At 51.8% G+C, this 15,549-nt stretch overlaps 4 protein-coding genes across 4 annotated transcripts; 3 read left to right on the top strand and 1 right to left on the bottom strand.

Moving 5' to 3' along the window:
- Nucleotides 1-1,105: 1,105 nt before the first annotated feature.
- Triagg1_3723 (uncharacterized protein) lies at nucleotides 1,106-3,465 on the bottom strand (the record flags this gene model as incomplete). The annotated part of the gene is made up of 5 exons (XM_062898047.1): nucleotides 1,106-1,260; nucleotides 1,330-2,458; nucleotides 2,591-2,865; nucleotides 2,978-3,115; nucleotides 3,186-3,465. 5 exons carry the CDS (start codon nucleotides 3,463-3,465, stop codon nucleotides 1,106-1,108), a joined length of 1,977 nt encoding a protein of 658 aa, XP_062757226.1.
- Nucleotides 3,466-5,382: 1,917 nt separating this feature from the next.
- Triagg1_3722 (uncharacterized protein) lies at nucleotides 5,383-7,196 on the top strand (the record flags this gene model as incomplete). Its single annotated transcript, XM_062898046.1, has 3 exons — nucleotides 5,383-6,006; nucleotides 6,151-7,036; nucleotides 7,126-7,196. The coding sequence occupies 3 exons, from the start codon at nucleotides 5,383-5,385 to the stop codon at nucleotides 7,194-7,196; spliced, it is 1,581 nt and encodes a 526-aa protein (XP_062757225.1).
- A 4,137-nt stretch (nucleotides 7,197-11,333) lies between these two features.
- On the top strand, nucleotides 11,334-13,159 carry Triagg1_3721 (uncharacterized protein; the record flags this gene model as incomplete). The annotated part of the gene is made up of 5 exons (XM_062898045.1): nucleotides 11,334-11,373; nucleotides 11,420-11,752; nucleotides 11,822-11,940; nucleotides 12,024-12,270; nucleotides 12,342-13,159. The coding sequence occupies 5 exons, from the start codon at nucleotides 11,334-11,336 to the stop codon at nucleotides 13,157-13,159; spliced, it is 1,557 nt and encodes a 518-aa protein (XP_062757224.1).
- Nucleotides 13,160-14,574: 1,415 nt separating this feature from the next.
- Triagg1_3720 (uncharacterized protein) lies at nucleotides 14,575-15,324 on the top strand (the record flags this gene model as incomplete). Its single annotated transcript, XM_062898044.1, has 1 exon — nucleotides 14,575-15,324. One exon carries the CDS (start codon nucleotides 14,575-14,577, stop codon nucleotides 15,322-15,324), a length of 750 nt encoding a protein of 249 aa, XP_062757223.1.
- Between the last annotated feature and the right edge of the window lie 225 nt (nucleotides 15,325-15,549).

Here is a 15,549-nt window from a genome sequence, read left to right as displayed (position 1 = left end):
GCGGCAATCAATTGGGGGACCTCGCTCGGATACAAGGCTGCAAGTGGAACCGAGCCAACGAATGCCTGCTGGGTTTGGCCGAGTGGAGGATTCTTGGAGAGGAAGAGAGAGGGAAAAAAAAGATGGAGCCGTGGGTGAAGCTTCAAGCCAGCAGATTCCGGCCTGGACTGGGGGGGAGAAGAAAATACCTAGGCAAGGGGGCGAGGCTGAGGCGTATCGTCGATGCGCGAGGCATGCGCCACACCTGACGCCACACCAGGCGGGATTTCAGAAGGCTGTCGGCGGTGGAAAAGCGATTTCCCGGGTGGCTGGCCTATCACGGGCCGCTAATTGCAGAATCACGGGATGGGCCAGGGATGCATGTCCCCATATTAACGCTCAAGTGTCGATCAATCTGACAGCTGCCCGTCTGTCTTGCTAACGGCATTTAGGGCCCTTATTTTGCATATGGATGCGTTGGCACGATGGATGCAGCCATGGGTAGAGCTCTATGGACGGTACTTGAGGTGGCTGTTGATAGGTCTGGTACCTGTTGCTTATACGGGATTGGATACAGCGAATCAGTTGGTGGTTGGTTGGCTGTAAAATACCTAAGGTACCTAGGTAGGTAGTCTAGTACATCCCTATAAATCCACGCGCACGACAAAGGGCTGGTGGCGGGCAAATACTGAAATGATCAGCTGGAGTGGGCTGCAAGGAGTATCGGCATTCGAATGTGCCATGGTCCGTGTAACGTCAGTTTGCAGCAGCAGAATCTGCAACAGAAGCCGGCTAGGCTGTGAAGAGCTGCAGCATCGCAGCCACAATGTAGGTCTTGCAGCGGATAAATGCGGGAGAATTCATGCGAACAAGAAACTGGTGAAACTGTGCAAGAGGGAGAGAAGAGCGAACTCAACACCAACCAACCAAGACGTTTCTGTTGAAAGTGATTGCATGGAGATGGCATCGTCTAGTGTTGGCACACCAGGTCACAATGTCTTGAAAAGTATCCTCCTGCATCTCATTAGAGCAGTAGCAGTAGCAACATCAAGAATCCAAGACCTTGTATGTATTCATTTTGCCCTTGTCTTCACATTTATACCAGTTTTTTCCAACGCCAGGTCATCTAAAACCGCGATTGATAAAACGTCTCTGGATCCGACCTCAGCGACTCATTGACACTGTCTCCCAGCCTAGGCTCTCCTTCATCTTCAGATGACCCGTTAAATGCGTGGACTGTGCAAGTACCTCGCGCCATGCTGTATCCATTCCATGCAGACGCTACGAGAATATTAGCATGAGCCTCTGACAGAGAAAGAAAAACGAGAGAAAAAAGAAGCAGGTACTCACCAACAATGATGGGCGCACTAGGATGCCAGCTAGCATCACGGACGCATGTGCCCCAGCCCCCGGGCTCGTCAAAGTAGACCCGAGTACGGCGATCGAGCCTCCTCGTCTGATCAGTCGCCCCCTGTACGTCGATTTCGCCTGCTTTAGTCGCATCCATGTTCCAGATGTGCACCTTGCCGTCCGCACTGCCAGAGTAGACGTAGCGCGAGTTGGTCGACGACGGCGGCGAGAAGTGGCATCGAATAAGCGTACGCAGAACCTTGTGGCCCCGGAAAGTGACGAGAGAGTTGTCGTGGGGGTGCAAGTCCCAGTCGTCGTCGTCATATTCGTCTTGCCTATAATCGAACCTGTCCAGGCGGGTGTCGTTGTCCTTGGTGACTTCGCGGAACCGATCCGTCGACATGGCCATGCGCAGATCCCACAGCTTCATGCTCTGTTCCTTGCCGTTGCTGAGAATATATCGCCCGTCGCCCTTGCTGTCGATGTACGTCAGGCCCTCGGTGTGGCCCACAAAGGCGCCGGCCTCCCGATTGTCTCCCATGCTTCGCCGATCCCACACTTTGATGGTTGTGTCGTCTGAGCCGGAGTAGATGATGTGGGGGGACGCCTTGTCTGCAAAACACACGGCGTTGACATCGTCTTGGTGACCGGTGATGTGATGAAGGACTCTCCTGGATTCGATATCGTAGACGACTAGCGAGTGAGCGCTGGTACCAGCAACGAGCTCTCGTCCATCGCCTGAAAACCTGACGGACCAGATTCCAAAGGAGCCACGGTTACGCCAAAATGAGAGTCTTGTATGGCCCTCCCCGTCATCAAGCTCGAGAGAGTAAGGCTCTCCCTTGTCTCTGGGGTCGGTGGGGGCTATTGAGACGATGCTTTGGATAGATGTATACGCCAGCCAGCGGTTGTCCGGACTCAGGGAGGCGTCCGTAAGTGTCCATTGACCAAAGGGGTAGCTTACTGTTTTGTAAAGCTTCCAGTTGTAGGGATTGGACGTGTCGTACATGCGCACATTAAAGTCCTGACAGCATGAGAAGAAGAAGTTGCCGTCATCGGAGAACTGGCCAGAGTAGATGGGGTGATCATAGTGGATGATTTTCTCCGCCTTGCTCCCGGGGATGAAGCTCTGAAGTTTTAGGCTATTGTTAGCATGAATCAGACATGTATGAGCACCATGAATAGTTCGGCCGTCACCACGGATGTCATCAAATATGGGCATGCTTTCAAATCAATGAAAAAGAGGAAAGGGTGTACGAACTTGAGCTAAAGCACCGTTGGTTCGCTTTCTCGTCATCCGGTCTCCCAAACCAATCTCTCGATCCAACAGGCGTCTTGCGATTCGTTTTTTAGTCCGCAGGTCAGTATCGCTCAAGCCAAAGACTCCAGACTCCATGAGCTTTCTGCCCTCTGCGCTGGGGACCTTGGGAAACCTGTTGGGATCTTTCGGTGTGACGGGTATCCCACGGCCTAGGCCGGTGCCGCGGAATAATGTCATGAGCTGCTGTCTGGTCAAGAGCCCCGATCTTTGGCCAGCTGGAAGCCATGACAATCAATGTTAGTATAGGTCGGTAGATCAAGTAGTGTTTAGAAGAAAGAGAGAAGTCATAAGCAAAAAAACAACATCAGTCATAAGGGAGAATCTCACCTCTTAATAGTGAAATCAGCCTCAGGGCGGCTTCGTCTCGTCCCGCCTCTTCATCATCGATGACAATCTGGAATCGGAAATCGCCAAAGGCGTACTCCACCCGGTCGTCACCGTCTGCTTCTTCGTCCTCGTCATGTTCTGGAGATGGCAACTCAGTTCAGCCAGGCAGCTCTTGTAGAACAACGGAGAGGGAATGAGAGCAAATTACCGTGAAGATCCTCGTCATCCTCATCTGGCTCGTCACGATAGTCGGGATCATCCTCATCCTCATCCTCATCGTCGTCTTCGTCTCCGTCTCCATCCTCGTTCTCACCACCCTCATTGGCATCCTCATACACGTCGCCACGGCCTTCATCATCATCGTCATCATGGCTCTCGTCGGCGGTGTGCCAGCTGCCATATCCAGTTACTTCGGCATCTCTGGGGTCCCACTCAAAGGGGCCATCTCCATCACCATCACCATCGCGGTCCGCCGGTGTCCATTCCATTGCTGGGCGTCACCAACCGTCTAGATTATCACTACAGTCCAATCGTTAGTCCCAGCAGATGTATAGGTGAGCCGGGAGTCGCGGAGGCGGGTGCTTCAGAATGCGATGCAATCGAAGCCGCTTGCGAGCAATAGCAAATGCCGAAGCTGGTCAAGATGGCCGACGTCTACGGAGAGGAAAATGTTACGGATCAAAGGGCATTTGTCAGGCAAAAGAGGATCAAATGCCCTCGGAGTTTAGGTAGCACGGTGATTACGGCAGCAGCAGCAGCAGCAGCAGTTGTATAGGGCGATAATGGAGATGGATCCATCAGGTTGAGTAAAGCCGTGACGCCATCTGTCTGGTGCAGCGGGGAAGATAGCACAGTGGCGAGGGGGGGGTTACCTGATAAGATGCGGGCGAGAAGCCGCCTGTAGATGCGCTATCGGGAGTGTTGTTATAGTGGACGGACGCCTAATGTTGGGGCGTGTTATAGCGCTGGTCAATGATCCATTGATGCTCCGAGCTTCAATGTGCACGATCTTGGGCGTCGACGCCGAGGCCGCGGATCTCAACCGCGGCTGGATGCCACTTACAGCCAGTATAAATAAGTGCGGGTGGCTAAGACTTTAATCTTTAGTCTTGACATTGGCAGTTGTTTCTCGGGCATTAATTGAGGACAGGCAAAGAAGCCATACAAGCCTACCTATCAATGAATACTAATCACATCGTCGCTGTGTAGCAAAAGATCCATTGGCCGCCATCACCCACCACACGGCAAATGCAGCATCAAAATATTGAATATACCGTATACTCCCATGCACCATGACTCCAGTATCCCCTTTACTAGAACTATCCCCCCCCCCCCCCCCCCCAAAAATAGCAGGGACAGCATCACTACCACCAGCAAAGCTGCTCGTATTAACGCGCCAACAAGAGACACCGCCTACCTAGACTACTCCGTACATCATATAAACTGAACGTCAAGTCCATCAAATGTAGGGGTAAACTTGTCCGTAAAATACTCCGTCCAGGTCCAAGCAACTGAAATCGCAGCCCCACACTTCACCTTAGCAATGCCACCCCATCTGTAAGGAGTCAGGAGAGGCGAAAAGAACGCGCAGCCCTTTTTTGTTCCCGATTGGCGAATGCCCTGCCTCGAGCCTGATCCGGCCCAGCGATTTTGTTTCACAAGGGCGATCCAACCGGACATTCGATGCCAGGCTGTACTGCGTACCTATTCAGTAAAGGCTCAACTCAGTGGAGGTTGCCAGGCTTGAATCTGCGTGTAAATTCCCGTCGCTTTCAGGGGGAAAAAGAAACAAAGTTTCCGAGTAGCGCTTCTCAATTGCCACCCCGTAGTAGTCCGCAGTAGGCTTAAGGCCACTAACTGCAAGCATGCAGAGGTACCTGCTCCGTCCGCGCGGATCCTGTCACAAACCTAAACGACCACCTGTACCTTTTTGCCCTGCCTGATAGTCTCCCAAACCAACATTGGCATTTGGATCTTCCACGCAATTGGAGGGGCGCAGAAAGAAAAGAACTTGAACGAGTCCCAACCCAACCTTGGACGACCTAGCTCTTCTCTCTGTCTTCCATTTACGGACGTTTCTGTCTCCTTTTTCTTCCCCAATTCACCACCTTGCCATTCTAACTTTCTCTCGCTCTCCCTCATTTTCCCTTTTTTTTTGTCTCCCTCTACCTCTTCTAAACTCTCCTTCTTTGCAATCGCCTATTTGGCCACTCCTTTGACCTGTGCATTCGATTCCTCCCCCTTTCCGCCTCTCATCTCGCCTCCATTGACGTCGTATTCCATCGAATTGCCCTGTTCCCACGCCTTGCACCCGGCAAGGCTCGTGTCGTGCCCACCGACCTGCGGATATCCTGATGCGCTGAGAACGGCATTCGCTCATTAGCCACCGACATCTACCGCCCACCATGCAATTCCGCGCGAAGCATTCTCCTATCCTCCTCCTGCTGCTGCCCTCCATCGCCAGCGCCCTTGCGACAAACCCCGCTGCCGGCAATGACAAAGACTCGATCCCTGCCGCCGATGTAGCGGATGTCGCGATCCTCAAGGGCCGCCTCGGCGTGCCCACCAAGGACGCGCCCGTCGACGGAAAGGACGGCAAGCCTCATCTCGGCCCGTTTGTCGAGACCGACGGCACCGTCTCGACCGACACAAAGGGCGAAAAGGACCTGCCCACCCTCAAGGGGCGGCCCAAGGACGTCACAGTCGTCGACGGCAAGAAGATTCCCGAGTCCAACGATGGCGTCATGTTCGACAAGAACCGCGAGAAGCCTCAGGATGGCACCACAGGTACCGAGGGGGGCGTTTCCGAAAAGGACAAGGCCCGCAAGGCCCACGAGGGCAAGACTGGCGAGAAGCTCGTCAACCAGCCTGAAGCTCCCAAGGAGCATCCTCCGATCCCCCACAGCGAAGAGAAGAAGATTGAAAAGGGCAAGGAGAAGACCAAGGGAGGAGAGGCCGACAAGGACAATACAAAGTCAAAGCCTGCGTCTGATAAAGATGGCGAAGATACGGGCTACACCGGGCTCGAGGTAAGACTGCAATTCAGCCTGCTTTCCCCTTTTCTTTCTCCTTCTCTCTCCGTTTCCCAAGCCCCCCCTCCTTTTTTTTGGAGTGTTGAGAGGTTGAATGAAAATTGTATGCATCAATGCACTAACACGCTCGACAATGGATAGAAACCCGATGATCTCCCCGATATGGATCGCAAGCAGGTGTCGCCGCCCGTCCCCGACTCCGCAAAGAAAGACCACCTCGACATTTCCAAGCCTCAGGCCGGAGGTTCATCGTCATCCTCAAACGCCGCCGAACAGGAAGAGGGCATCATCCAGCCTTTCCACTCCTTCATCCTGTCCTTTACCATGATCCTGGTCTCTGAAGTGGGTGACAAGACGTTCCTGGTTGCGGCTCTCATGGCGATGAAGCACGATCGCATGGTTGTCTTTTCTGCCGCCTTTGGTGCCCTTTTGGTCATGACGGTTCTGTCTGCGGTCCTAGGCCATGCCGTTCCGGCTCTGATTCCCAAGCGTCTCACCGGTCTTCTCGCCGCCGGTCTGTTCTTTGTCTTTGGAGCTAGGCTTTTGCGAGAGGGCATGCAGATGGACCCCAACGAAGGCGTCACTGCTGAGATGCACGAGGTCGAACAGGAACTTGCCGAGAAGGAAAAGGAGCTTGAGCGTAGGGGCGGCGGCTCCATCTCCGGCGATGCCTTGGAAATGGGCCTCGGTGGCGGCAGGACTTCGCGCAAGAACAGGTTCCCCTCCCCCAGGTCACCTTCAGAGTCACCCTCCCGGATCCCCTCCCGCAAATCAGGCAGCGGCAGCGGCTTCGTCAGCGGCATCAGCAATCTCTGCTCCCTCATCCTCAGCCCCGCGTGGGTTCAGACCTTTGTCATGACCTTTTTGGGCGAGTGGGGAGACCGGAGCCAGATTGCCACCATTGCAATGGCTGCTGGACAGGACTATTGGTGGGTTACTCTCGGTGCTCTGGCTGGGCACTGCATCTGCACGGGCGTTGCAGTCATTGGCGGCCGTGCCATTGCTGGACGTGTCAGTCTCAAAGTTGGTAAGTAGCAGAGCATACCTATACTCCTATACTCCCCCCCCCCCTCCTTATCCATTAGATGGGCACAAATTCTAACCAAATGTGTGTAGTCACCGTCGGTGGCGCCGTTGCCTTCTTGCTGTTTGGCATGATTTACCTCATCGAGGCTCTCTACGCATAAAATTCCCCGGTCTCACTTTATTGATATAATATTAGCTTGATTCTAATTCACCATCGACCCCGAAAGACCTCTCTGGCTCCCTCACCCCCTTTGCTTCTTCTCTTACTTCTCTTCTTCTCAACAGGATATCAGCAAGCGCGAAATCTGTTTAGAACTGTATGATGAATACCTTGTCAGTTGTTATAATTTCTTCTTCTCCTCTTGTCGTTTAATTACTGCGGGTATGCTGGCGTGTTTTCCGCTTGAGCTGGGAAGGGGTGGGGGGGAAAGGGGAGGAGAACAAAACATTTGGTACGGCACGGAGGATGGAATACAGGCCCCCCAATGGTAATAGATGGGACGGATGCTTTGGGGTTTCAGAAACGGACGACGACTCTCTGTATTGATTGGATGCTCTGGTGGAGTTTTGTCATGGCGCTGCATTTTGGGCTTAAGTCGGGTGGCTTTTACTAGTAAAGACGAAAAGAGAACGAACATGTTGGCTGGGCGAATACAAGGGGCGGAATATAAGGCAGCTGGCTGGTTTACCCAAGACCATGTGTGTGTGTGTGATGTGGACCAACGCTTCCGTCTTCGTTGCTTCTGTTCAAAGAGCCCGAGTTGGCTGCAGGATTGGGCAGTTGTAACCTGATTCTTTGCAAAGCTACAACTTGTCGTGATGATCCCCGACGGACTTGATCCGTCGTCTACCTAGTGCAGTTTCAAGCTACGGCGCTTCTCCGGACAAGCATAAGCATATTCCAGGCTTGAATATGTTTCCGAAAAAGGTGCCGGTAGATCGACTTTTTACATCTGCCATGCTCGGCACATGTATGCCCGACCCAGGGCTGGCTGTTGACAAAATACCCTCTTTTCCTTGTGAATTCACCATCGTATCTGTGCCTGTGTGTGGGTATTCTCGACGCCAGCCAGGGTCAACCTCGAACCGTAATTATTGTTGTTGGTCAGCCCTGTGAGCGAGGCTTGGTGTTACGCGAGGACGGAGGATTTGCAAAGCTGTAGCTGTTGTTGATTGCCATTGCGTCGTGTTGGTGGAGGGTAGAAGGGAGTTATTGGGGGCTGTGATGTCGAGATGGTGTCGTCTTTGTGCCCCTGATTTTGTCACCATCTACTTCTTTTTAATCTTGTCTCTATATTTTTTAATCTTGTCTCTTTTTTTAAATAATAATAATATTATTATTATTATAAATAATTCATTATTGTTATCGACTTTTTGATCATCTCATCACTTAAATTCCGCCATTGTTTCCTCGATTCCTTTTTTCTTCCTGAGGCATCTACATGGCAATGCCATGGCGCTTTGGGCAAGTATTCACAAGACACCTCGAAACCACATCAAAACCAGAATCACCAGCCAGGGTGTAGCCTAATGCTACCCTACCTTTCTGTCTTCACACCCCCCGCATCCTCCTTTTCCTCCATTTTCTCCCCGGTAGGAACGACGTCTTCGATCGAACTTCGCCTATCGAGCACGTTGACTGGCTGCAATGTCGTCTTAAACTTTTGGGGGGGTTGTTAGGAGAGACGAACAGGCCACGCACAAAGATTCTTGATTTCCCTCGGCCACGCTGAATGCTTGCAAGAGTCATATAGACAGTCCTTGGAGGTGTCAATTCCCGCACCCATGTGAAAGCGAGCCAAGATGCGGCGAATCACATAAATCATACCCAAACTGACTGTGACAGCTGACAGGTGCGCGCTGCGGAAACTGCTTCATGCGACGATGCGATGGTGGCCTACAACGAGGCAGTGCCAGCATGGATCTATCATCCGCATCCTCACAATCTAGATTCAGATGCATTCAAGAGGAGCAGTTGAACCGGCTGTCGCTGCGAGCTAAACCGTCTGTCGCTTACAAGATGCTCAACGGGCAAGGTTCGCCGTCTCGAAAGAAGCGCCACGCATCTGGGATCCTCTCGGTTAGTTCCCGAGGCCATCAACTACTCGATGTCTCCCTTGTCGATCATCCAAAAGAGGGTGTGGGCGCTTGCCCATCCGCCGACCTGTACCTTGCAGCCTGGACCCCCCCCTTTATCTGTGACATTCTCGCCAACAGAATTCGGCATACTCGCCATCACGAGCCTCCAGAACGTGTGATGGAGGGCTTGACACGGGGGGGAGGAAATGTGCTCACGGCGGCGTTGGCTCGCAAGAGTGGTCGAAAGGGAACTAGTAGGCCGCCACCTTGTTGACGGATGCTAGGGGATGGAGGACTTGACAGGTCCTGCCTTTGTCTTTGTCTTTTCTTTTTTCCCCCTTGTTTTCGTACCCCTCTGTGACGGCTTGTGTCTTACTGATGCTAGGCTCGTGACATTCCGAGACCTTGAGACAGACGGACAGACGGTGCTCGGCACAGTTCGAAGCGAGAAATGGACGTGCAATGTGTATAAAGCAGGCAGAAGCGAACACCTGGATGCTCTGGCCATTTAGCATTGAACCAGATGTGCGGGATCGAGCTCCAGGTTGGCCATCTCTTACACTGGTTGCCTGTTGCTTGCATATTCTTTTTTTTTTCTTCACCTTTTTCTTTTCAACTGTATAACGATCCCGAGTGGTATAACTTGATCAGACATACACTTCAGCTCCAGCCGTACAGCGTTGCTGCACTCCTCGTCAACGGCCCTGCTATGTGCGAACTCGTCCACTGCCCAGGTTGCGGAGAGCTCATCTCCGAGTCTCTTCCCGTCTCAGAATGTTTTACCTGTCAGTCGTATGTGATTTCCATTGCCACAGCCTGTGATTCGTTCTGGAGTTGACAACATTTCTGCAGCAATGATTCTCGCCAACCTTTGCGCGAGAGATCGACTTCGGCCCCTCCCTCCGGCACGAGAACAGAGTACACCCTGTTTGTATTCGTCGTCTACAATGACGAGCTCGTGAGCGTTTCAGACTATGATACATACGGTACCCGACGTCGGGGGAGCGACAGGGCTGCTTGAAGCATGAGGTGTTTTGAAGCTTTTGGATATCCAAGGCCGGATGGAGAGCGGCGTTGTATTGCTGTTGGTTGGACTATTTATTTTCATTGATTCCACACTACATCGGTGGATTGTCATGGTTAATATTATGCTTAAACAAGGGAATGCCTAGTATTCTACACCTCAATTTTGCTATCCAGCAGTCGCACTGCATATTTAACAGTACCTTGGTATCAAATAATAGAAGAGTATTAGTTAAGTTACGGTAGCAAATATTAAAAAAGAAATGTAGCCAGAGTAGCGGATACTAGAGAAATATAGCTGTGGTAGCTGATACTAGACGAATATAAATATAGCTGTAGTAGCAAATGATGGAAGAATGTAAACATTGTTCATGCCAATAATGAGCAACGTTTTCTAAGCAAATGTGCCATCATCATCTCTCGCATCATGTTGTACCGAGGTACTTGGCCCCTTCCTCGTGAACGGTCCACCACCATTCCACCAGATGAAAGACGGAAATTTCAAACCAAACACAGAAAAGCTACACAACGCAAGACTTTTTCTCTTCTCCCTCTCCCTCTTCTTCATATTCAGGATTTTTACTGTCCGTCTCCCAACATTGCCACGCTTCCATACGAGATCCGTATTGAGAGCATCAGCAAGACATCGACGAGGAGGGAGGGCGATGGCAAAGGTTTGCCAGAACCGACTCGGGTTATTGATATTATCGCATCGTAGGGTCACTGATGATCCTTTGATGCAGATGTCCCGTTTCCGTGCCCGTACGACCATCTTATGCGCCCAATTGGAGCCGAGGCTGGCTCCGAAGAGGCAGTGCATTCTGTACAACTGCTTTTGCTCCATCAAGGCAGGCTATAATTTCCACAATACGAGCTGATGGCCTGTGTGGGGAAACGAGCCTTGGAAAGCAGCGTGTACTCGTACAAGCCCGCTCGGGTTTCTCACGCATTCATTCATATGCCATCTGCGCTTCCCCGGACTTTCCCGCCATCTATGGAGTCCCGTTGCGGTGAGACTCTATGCCGCTGACCAAGAAGATCCCCTTTATGGAGTCATGGAGAAGCGTTGGCGTTGGTTCCTACTCGTACACAGTCACCGCCAAAACGGGTGAGCGATTATTAATCCTACGCCGTTGTGTTATCTGCATCGCCTCAACACAAGGGCGCGCCGAAAGAGACATTTGTGGAGCAAACCAATGTCTCGTATCCGCCAGACAAAGCTTGGTGTCGGGGCGTGTTGGAGACTCGGCAATTGCTGATTGAACGTGACTTATTTATTCAGTCGACGTCCCTCCATTGGACACCGGCGCTTCATCGCATTCGCATTTGCGTGTCACTCGGCTGGGTGATTCTTCAACATCAATTCCAAGCCAGCAGTTTTTTCCGGTGCAAGCCGTCACCATGGGGCGAACGTCTTTCGAGGATCAGCCTCAAGTAGAGTCGATCCAACTCGACTCGACAACAGCCGGGAATTCCTCGCCTTCTCCAGACTCCATCTACCCAAATGTCCCCTCGGAACACGAACATGAAGGAGTCTCGTTTCCTCCCGTCGACACGGGTAAAGATGCGATGCTGTTCTTGACGGCTTGCTTCATCGTTGAGTGTCTTGTCTGGGGTGAGTGCACTGTCTGACCTTTTCGGTTATCGTTATGCGTATCATCATGTGCTGCATGTCTAACGATAGCATTGTCTCTCTCTGGACTAGGTTTCCCCTTTGCCTTTGGTATTTTCCAAAACTACTACAGCACTCACGAGCCGTTCAAAGGCTCTTCTAGTATTGCCGCAATCGGTACAACTGCAATGGTAACCTTTCTCCTCCCTGTCATCTTCCATCCATCGCTCAATTGCGGTTGTCAATCGACACTTGGCTGATCGTGGCGTCACAGGGAACCATGTACCTCACCGCTCCCCTTGTTTTCCCTCTCATGAGGTTGTATCCCAAGCAAAACCGATATAGTCCCCTTGTAGGCCTCCTCATCATGTGTGCGGCTCTGGCACTGAGCTCTTTCGCACAGACTGTCTGGCACCTAATCCTAACCCAAGGTGTACTCTTCGCCATCGGCGGCTCGATCAGCTACGGCCCCTGCATCCTGTACATGGACGAGTGGTTTGTCAAGCGCAAGGGATTAGCCTGTATGTATTTCCAATGCTTATAAGGATTCAGTATCCTGCTAACTCCCTCAACGATGGTTTGATGTGGGCAGGGAGCGGTTTGGGTGGATTCGCAATTCCATTGCTGCTCGAGTTCTTGCTGGGACGATACGGACTACGAACCACACTTCGCATCTGGGCCGTTGCGCTTTTTGTGTTGACGATGCCCGTGGTGTACTTTGTAAAGCCCCGACTCCCGGTCACCGCCAAATCAAACTACAACCCATTCAGGCTGGGCTTTCTGCTTGACCGCTCGTTCCTGATGTATCAAGCAGCAAACATTGTCGAAGCCTTGGGATTCTTCATGCCCGGCCTCTACCTACCGTCGTACGCCAGCTCGATCCTCGGCTCCGAGGCATTCCCCGCCGCGTTGACTATCCTGGCCGTCAACGTGGCGTCTGTGTTTGGGTGCATCGCCATGGGAGTCTTTGTTGATCGATTTCACCCTACTACGTGCATCATGATTTCGACGGTGGGCACGGTGATCGGAACATTCTTGCTGTGGGGATTTGCGACCAACATGGCCGTCCTGTACATCTTTTGCGTCATATACGGCTTCTTCGCCGGGTCTTATACGTCTACTTGGACCGGTGTGATCAAGCAGGTTACATCTAAGCCGAGCCAGCCAGGCACTGCGAATGCGGGATCTGCGTTTGACCCAGTCATGGTCTTTGGGTATCTCGCAGCTGGCCGAGGCATTGGCAATGTTGTATCCGGACCTTTGAGCGAGGCCTTGGTCAAGGGCATGGCGTGGCAGGGACAGGCCGCCGGCGGCTATGGGAGCGGTTACGGCCCGGTCATTGCTTTTACAGGAGCCACGGCCGTGATTGGGGGCACGTCTTTCTTGTGGAAGCGCATCGGATGGATGTGATTTCTTGATAGCTCAGTACATGTAGTTGAGGCAATCTCGCGGAGCATGTTAGAAAGATAGAACCGGTCCGCTTGAGCCCGACCCTTTTTCGCCCCCATTTTGATTCTCCAGCCGTCGAGAGTCAATGACGAATAACCAACCTGTGCGGAGTAGCATCTACAGTGGCCCCCCGTGGGGAGCCCTGGCGCTAAATCCTTTTTACGGCGGGAAATTGAAGCGATCGCAAGATGGTCGAATTGGCGAAAAGAGAGGCGCGGTAAAGTGGAAACCTTTGACGCTTCTGGTGGGTAAAGAGGCAATTCTAGCCCGCTTATTGTTTATTCTCTATATAAAGGCGGCGGTTGTTGCTGATGTGGTGTAAATAGACATGCCGAGTATCAACCATGTTTCCCGGTTTCAGTACAAACCCATGAAGATGCATGATTGGCCTTGTTCACGAGCGCGTTTTGAATACTGTGTACGATACACGGGCATGTCCTTGTTCACAATGGGATACAAAGCAGAAATACATGCTTTAGCTTCACTCAATGGCCCAACTCTCTCTGTGCTGCTCAATAAGTGTCGTGTTTTCCAAATCCAAGCCTCTGAGAAAATGCCCGGCAATAAGGCAATCTGGCGTGTACACAGAGGTTACCTCCCCTCTAACGATACCACCTTGAGATCCTACACTAATCCTAACGATATGAGGTACTTGATCTGTACCAAAAGGGCATCTTGCCGAAAGAATGCGATATTCTCCGTACCTACGAGTACATGCGATGTGTAAAGGGGAGGCTGCCAGCAATGCTCAATCATTCTGTGATTGACACTGCTGGGATGTTTGTCACATGTACTAACTACCTCGCGCCCGAGGCAATTGGGCTTCATGTGCTGCATCTTGCAATGATGGCCCAAAACACTCGCGTGCATAAAGTACTGGAGTACTTGATATCATGTATCCATGTATCATGCAGGTTGGAAGCTGAAGCACGCTCAGATTCGCTCGAGTCCTTGCTCTCTCTGATTTGTAGAAGCGGAAAATATCTTTTCCCAACCCCTCTTCTTGCCTCGAGTTCATCCTTCAGCCGCAGGCGGTTTGCCCAGCGCTACTCCTCACCAAGATTCCCAACACCGCTACTCTCGCAGTCAAGGCTTCTGCTATACTTGACGTGGTGAACGAGCCAAGAGAAGAAGAGCAAGGTCAGTCGGTATTTAATTCTGCAATCTGTTGACGCCCAGGGAAGCTAACGGCTTGGGACAGAAGCCCTTCCTCCGGTAGTCAATTCTCTGCTCCCTGACCAGAAGTTTCTGGTTGCAATCTTGCCTGGTCCATCAAGTGACCCCTCGTACGAAGAATAAGGTATGGAAGTGCAGTAATGCTACACCTCGCCTTGCAGGGAGAGCAACGACACTAACGTCGTTTGAAGCGGTAGAGAATGGAGGACCCAAATGACGGGGAAGTGTTTCACAGGGTCTTCGATCAACGGGAGGTAAAGAGATGGGGCCAAAACAAGGTCAAAAAAAGCGGCCCATGTCTCCGTGAGTGGGAGGCAGGGACCCTCGAGTTTATTGCTGAAAAGACGACCATTCCCGTCCCCAAGGTGTATGACACCGACTGGCAAGACGGCAGGATGACGGCTCTTTACATGGAGTACATACCAGGCAAGACGCTCGATAAAGTATGGGACGAGCTGAAGAGAGAGCAAAAGGTTGCCATCGCCAAGCAGCTTAAAGGATACGTCGCTCAACTGCGCGAGCTCAAGGGCACCTACATCGGGGCTCTTGACAGGGGCAAAGCCTTGATTGGAAAGAAAATGCCTCACGAATGTGGCCCGTTTGATACGGAGCGTGAGTTGAACAGCTACATTATGGAAGACATTGCCAGCACGACGCCCAACATGCTGCGAAGGTACGCAAGGCACGCCCTCTCGCACGACCACGAGATTGTCTTTACCCACGGCGACATTGCTCCTCGCAACATCATCATTGGCGAAGACAAAAAGGTGGCCGCCCTCATCGACTGGGAAGAGTCGGGCTGGTATCCGGAGCATTGGGAATACATGAAGGCGTTTCAGTACCTTGAGCCCATGATGGACTGGCCGGATTACTTGGCCATCATCTTCCCGCCCAAGTACGAGAAGGAGTATATTGGCCAATGCTTCTTGGACAGCATCGTGTATCATTGAGGAGGGTGATGGGGGTTAGCTGGCGAGATTTTTTTTTTGTTGATATTAGGAAACTTTCAGATTGATGATGGATGGCGATATATGCAAAGGGTCGGACTACAAGCCAGCTATTTACACAAGTACAAGTATGCATTTACGCACTGCGTGTCACGTTGCCCGGTAATTTCTCTCGTTTAAAGTCTCATCACTGTGTATTTTGCATTTCCAGAATGCGTATTTTGTCAT

This window comes from Trichoderma aggressivum (genome assembly GCF_033847375.1).
Source record: "Trichoderma aggressivum f. europaeum strain CBS 100526 chromosome Unknown scaffold_011, whole genome shotgun sequence".
Classification (NCBI taxonomy): Eukaryota; Fungi; Ascomycota; class Sordariomycetes; order Hypocreales; family Hypocreaceae; genus Trichoderma; species Trichoderma aggressivum.
Note: the sequence above shows the minus strand (reverse complement) of the source record. Positions and strands in the feature narration are given on the sequence as shown.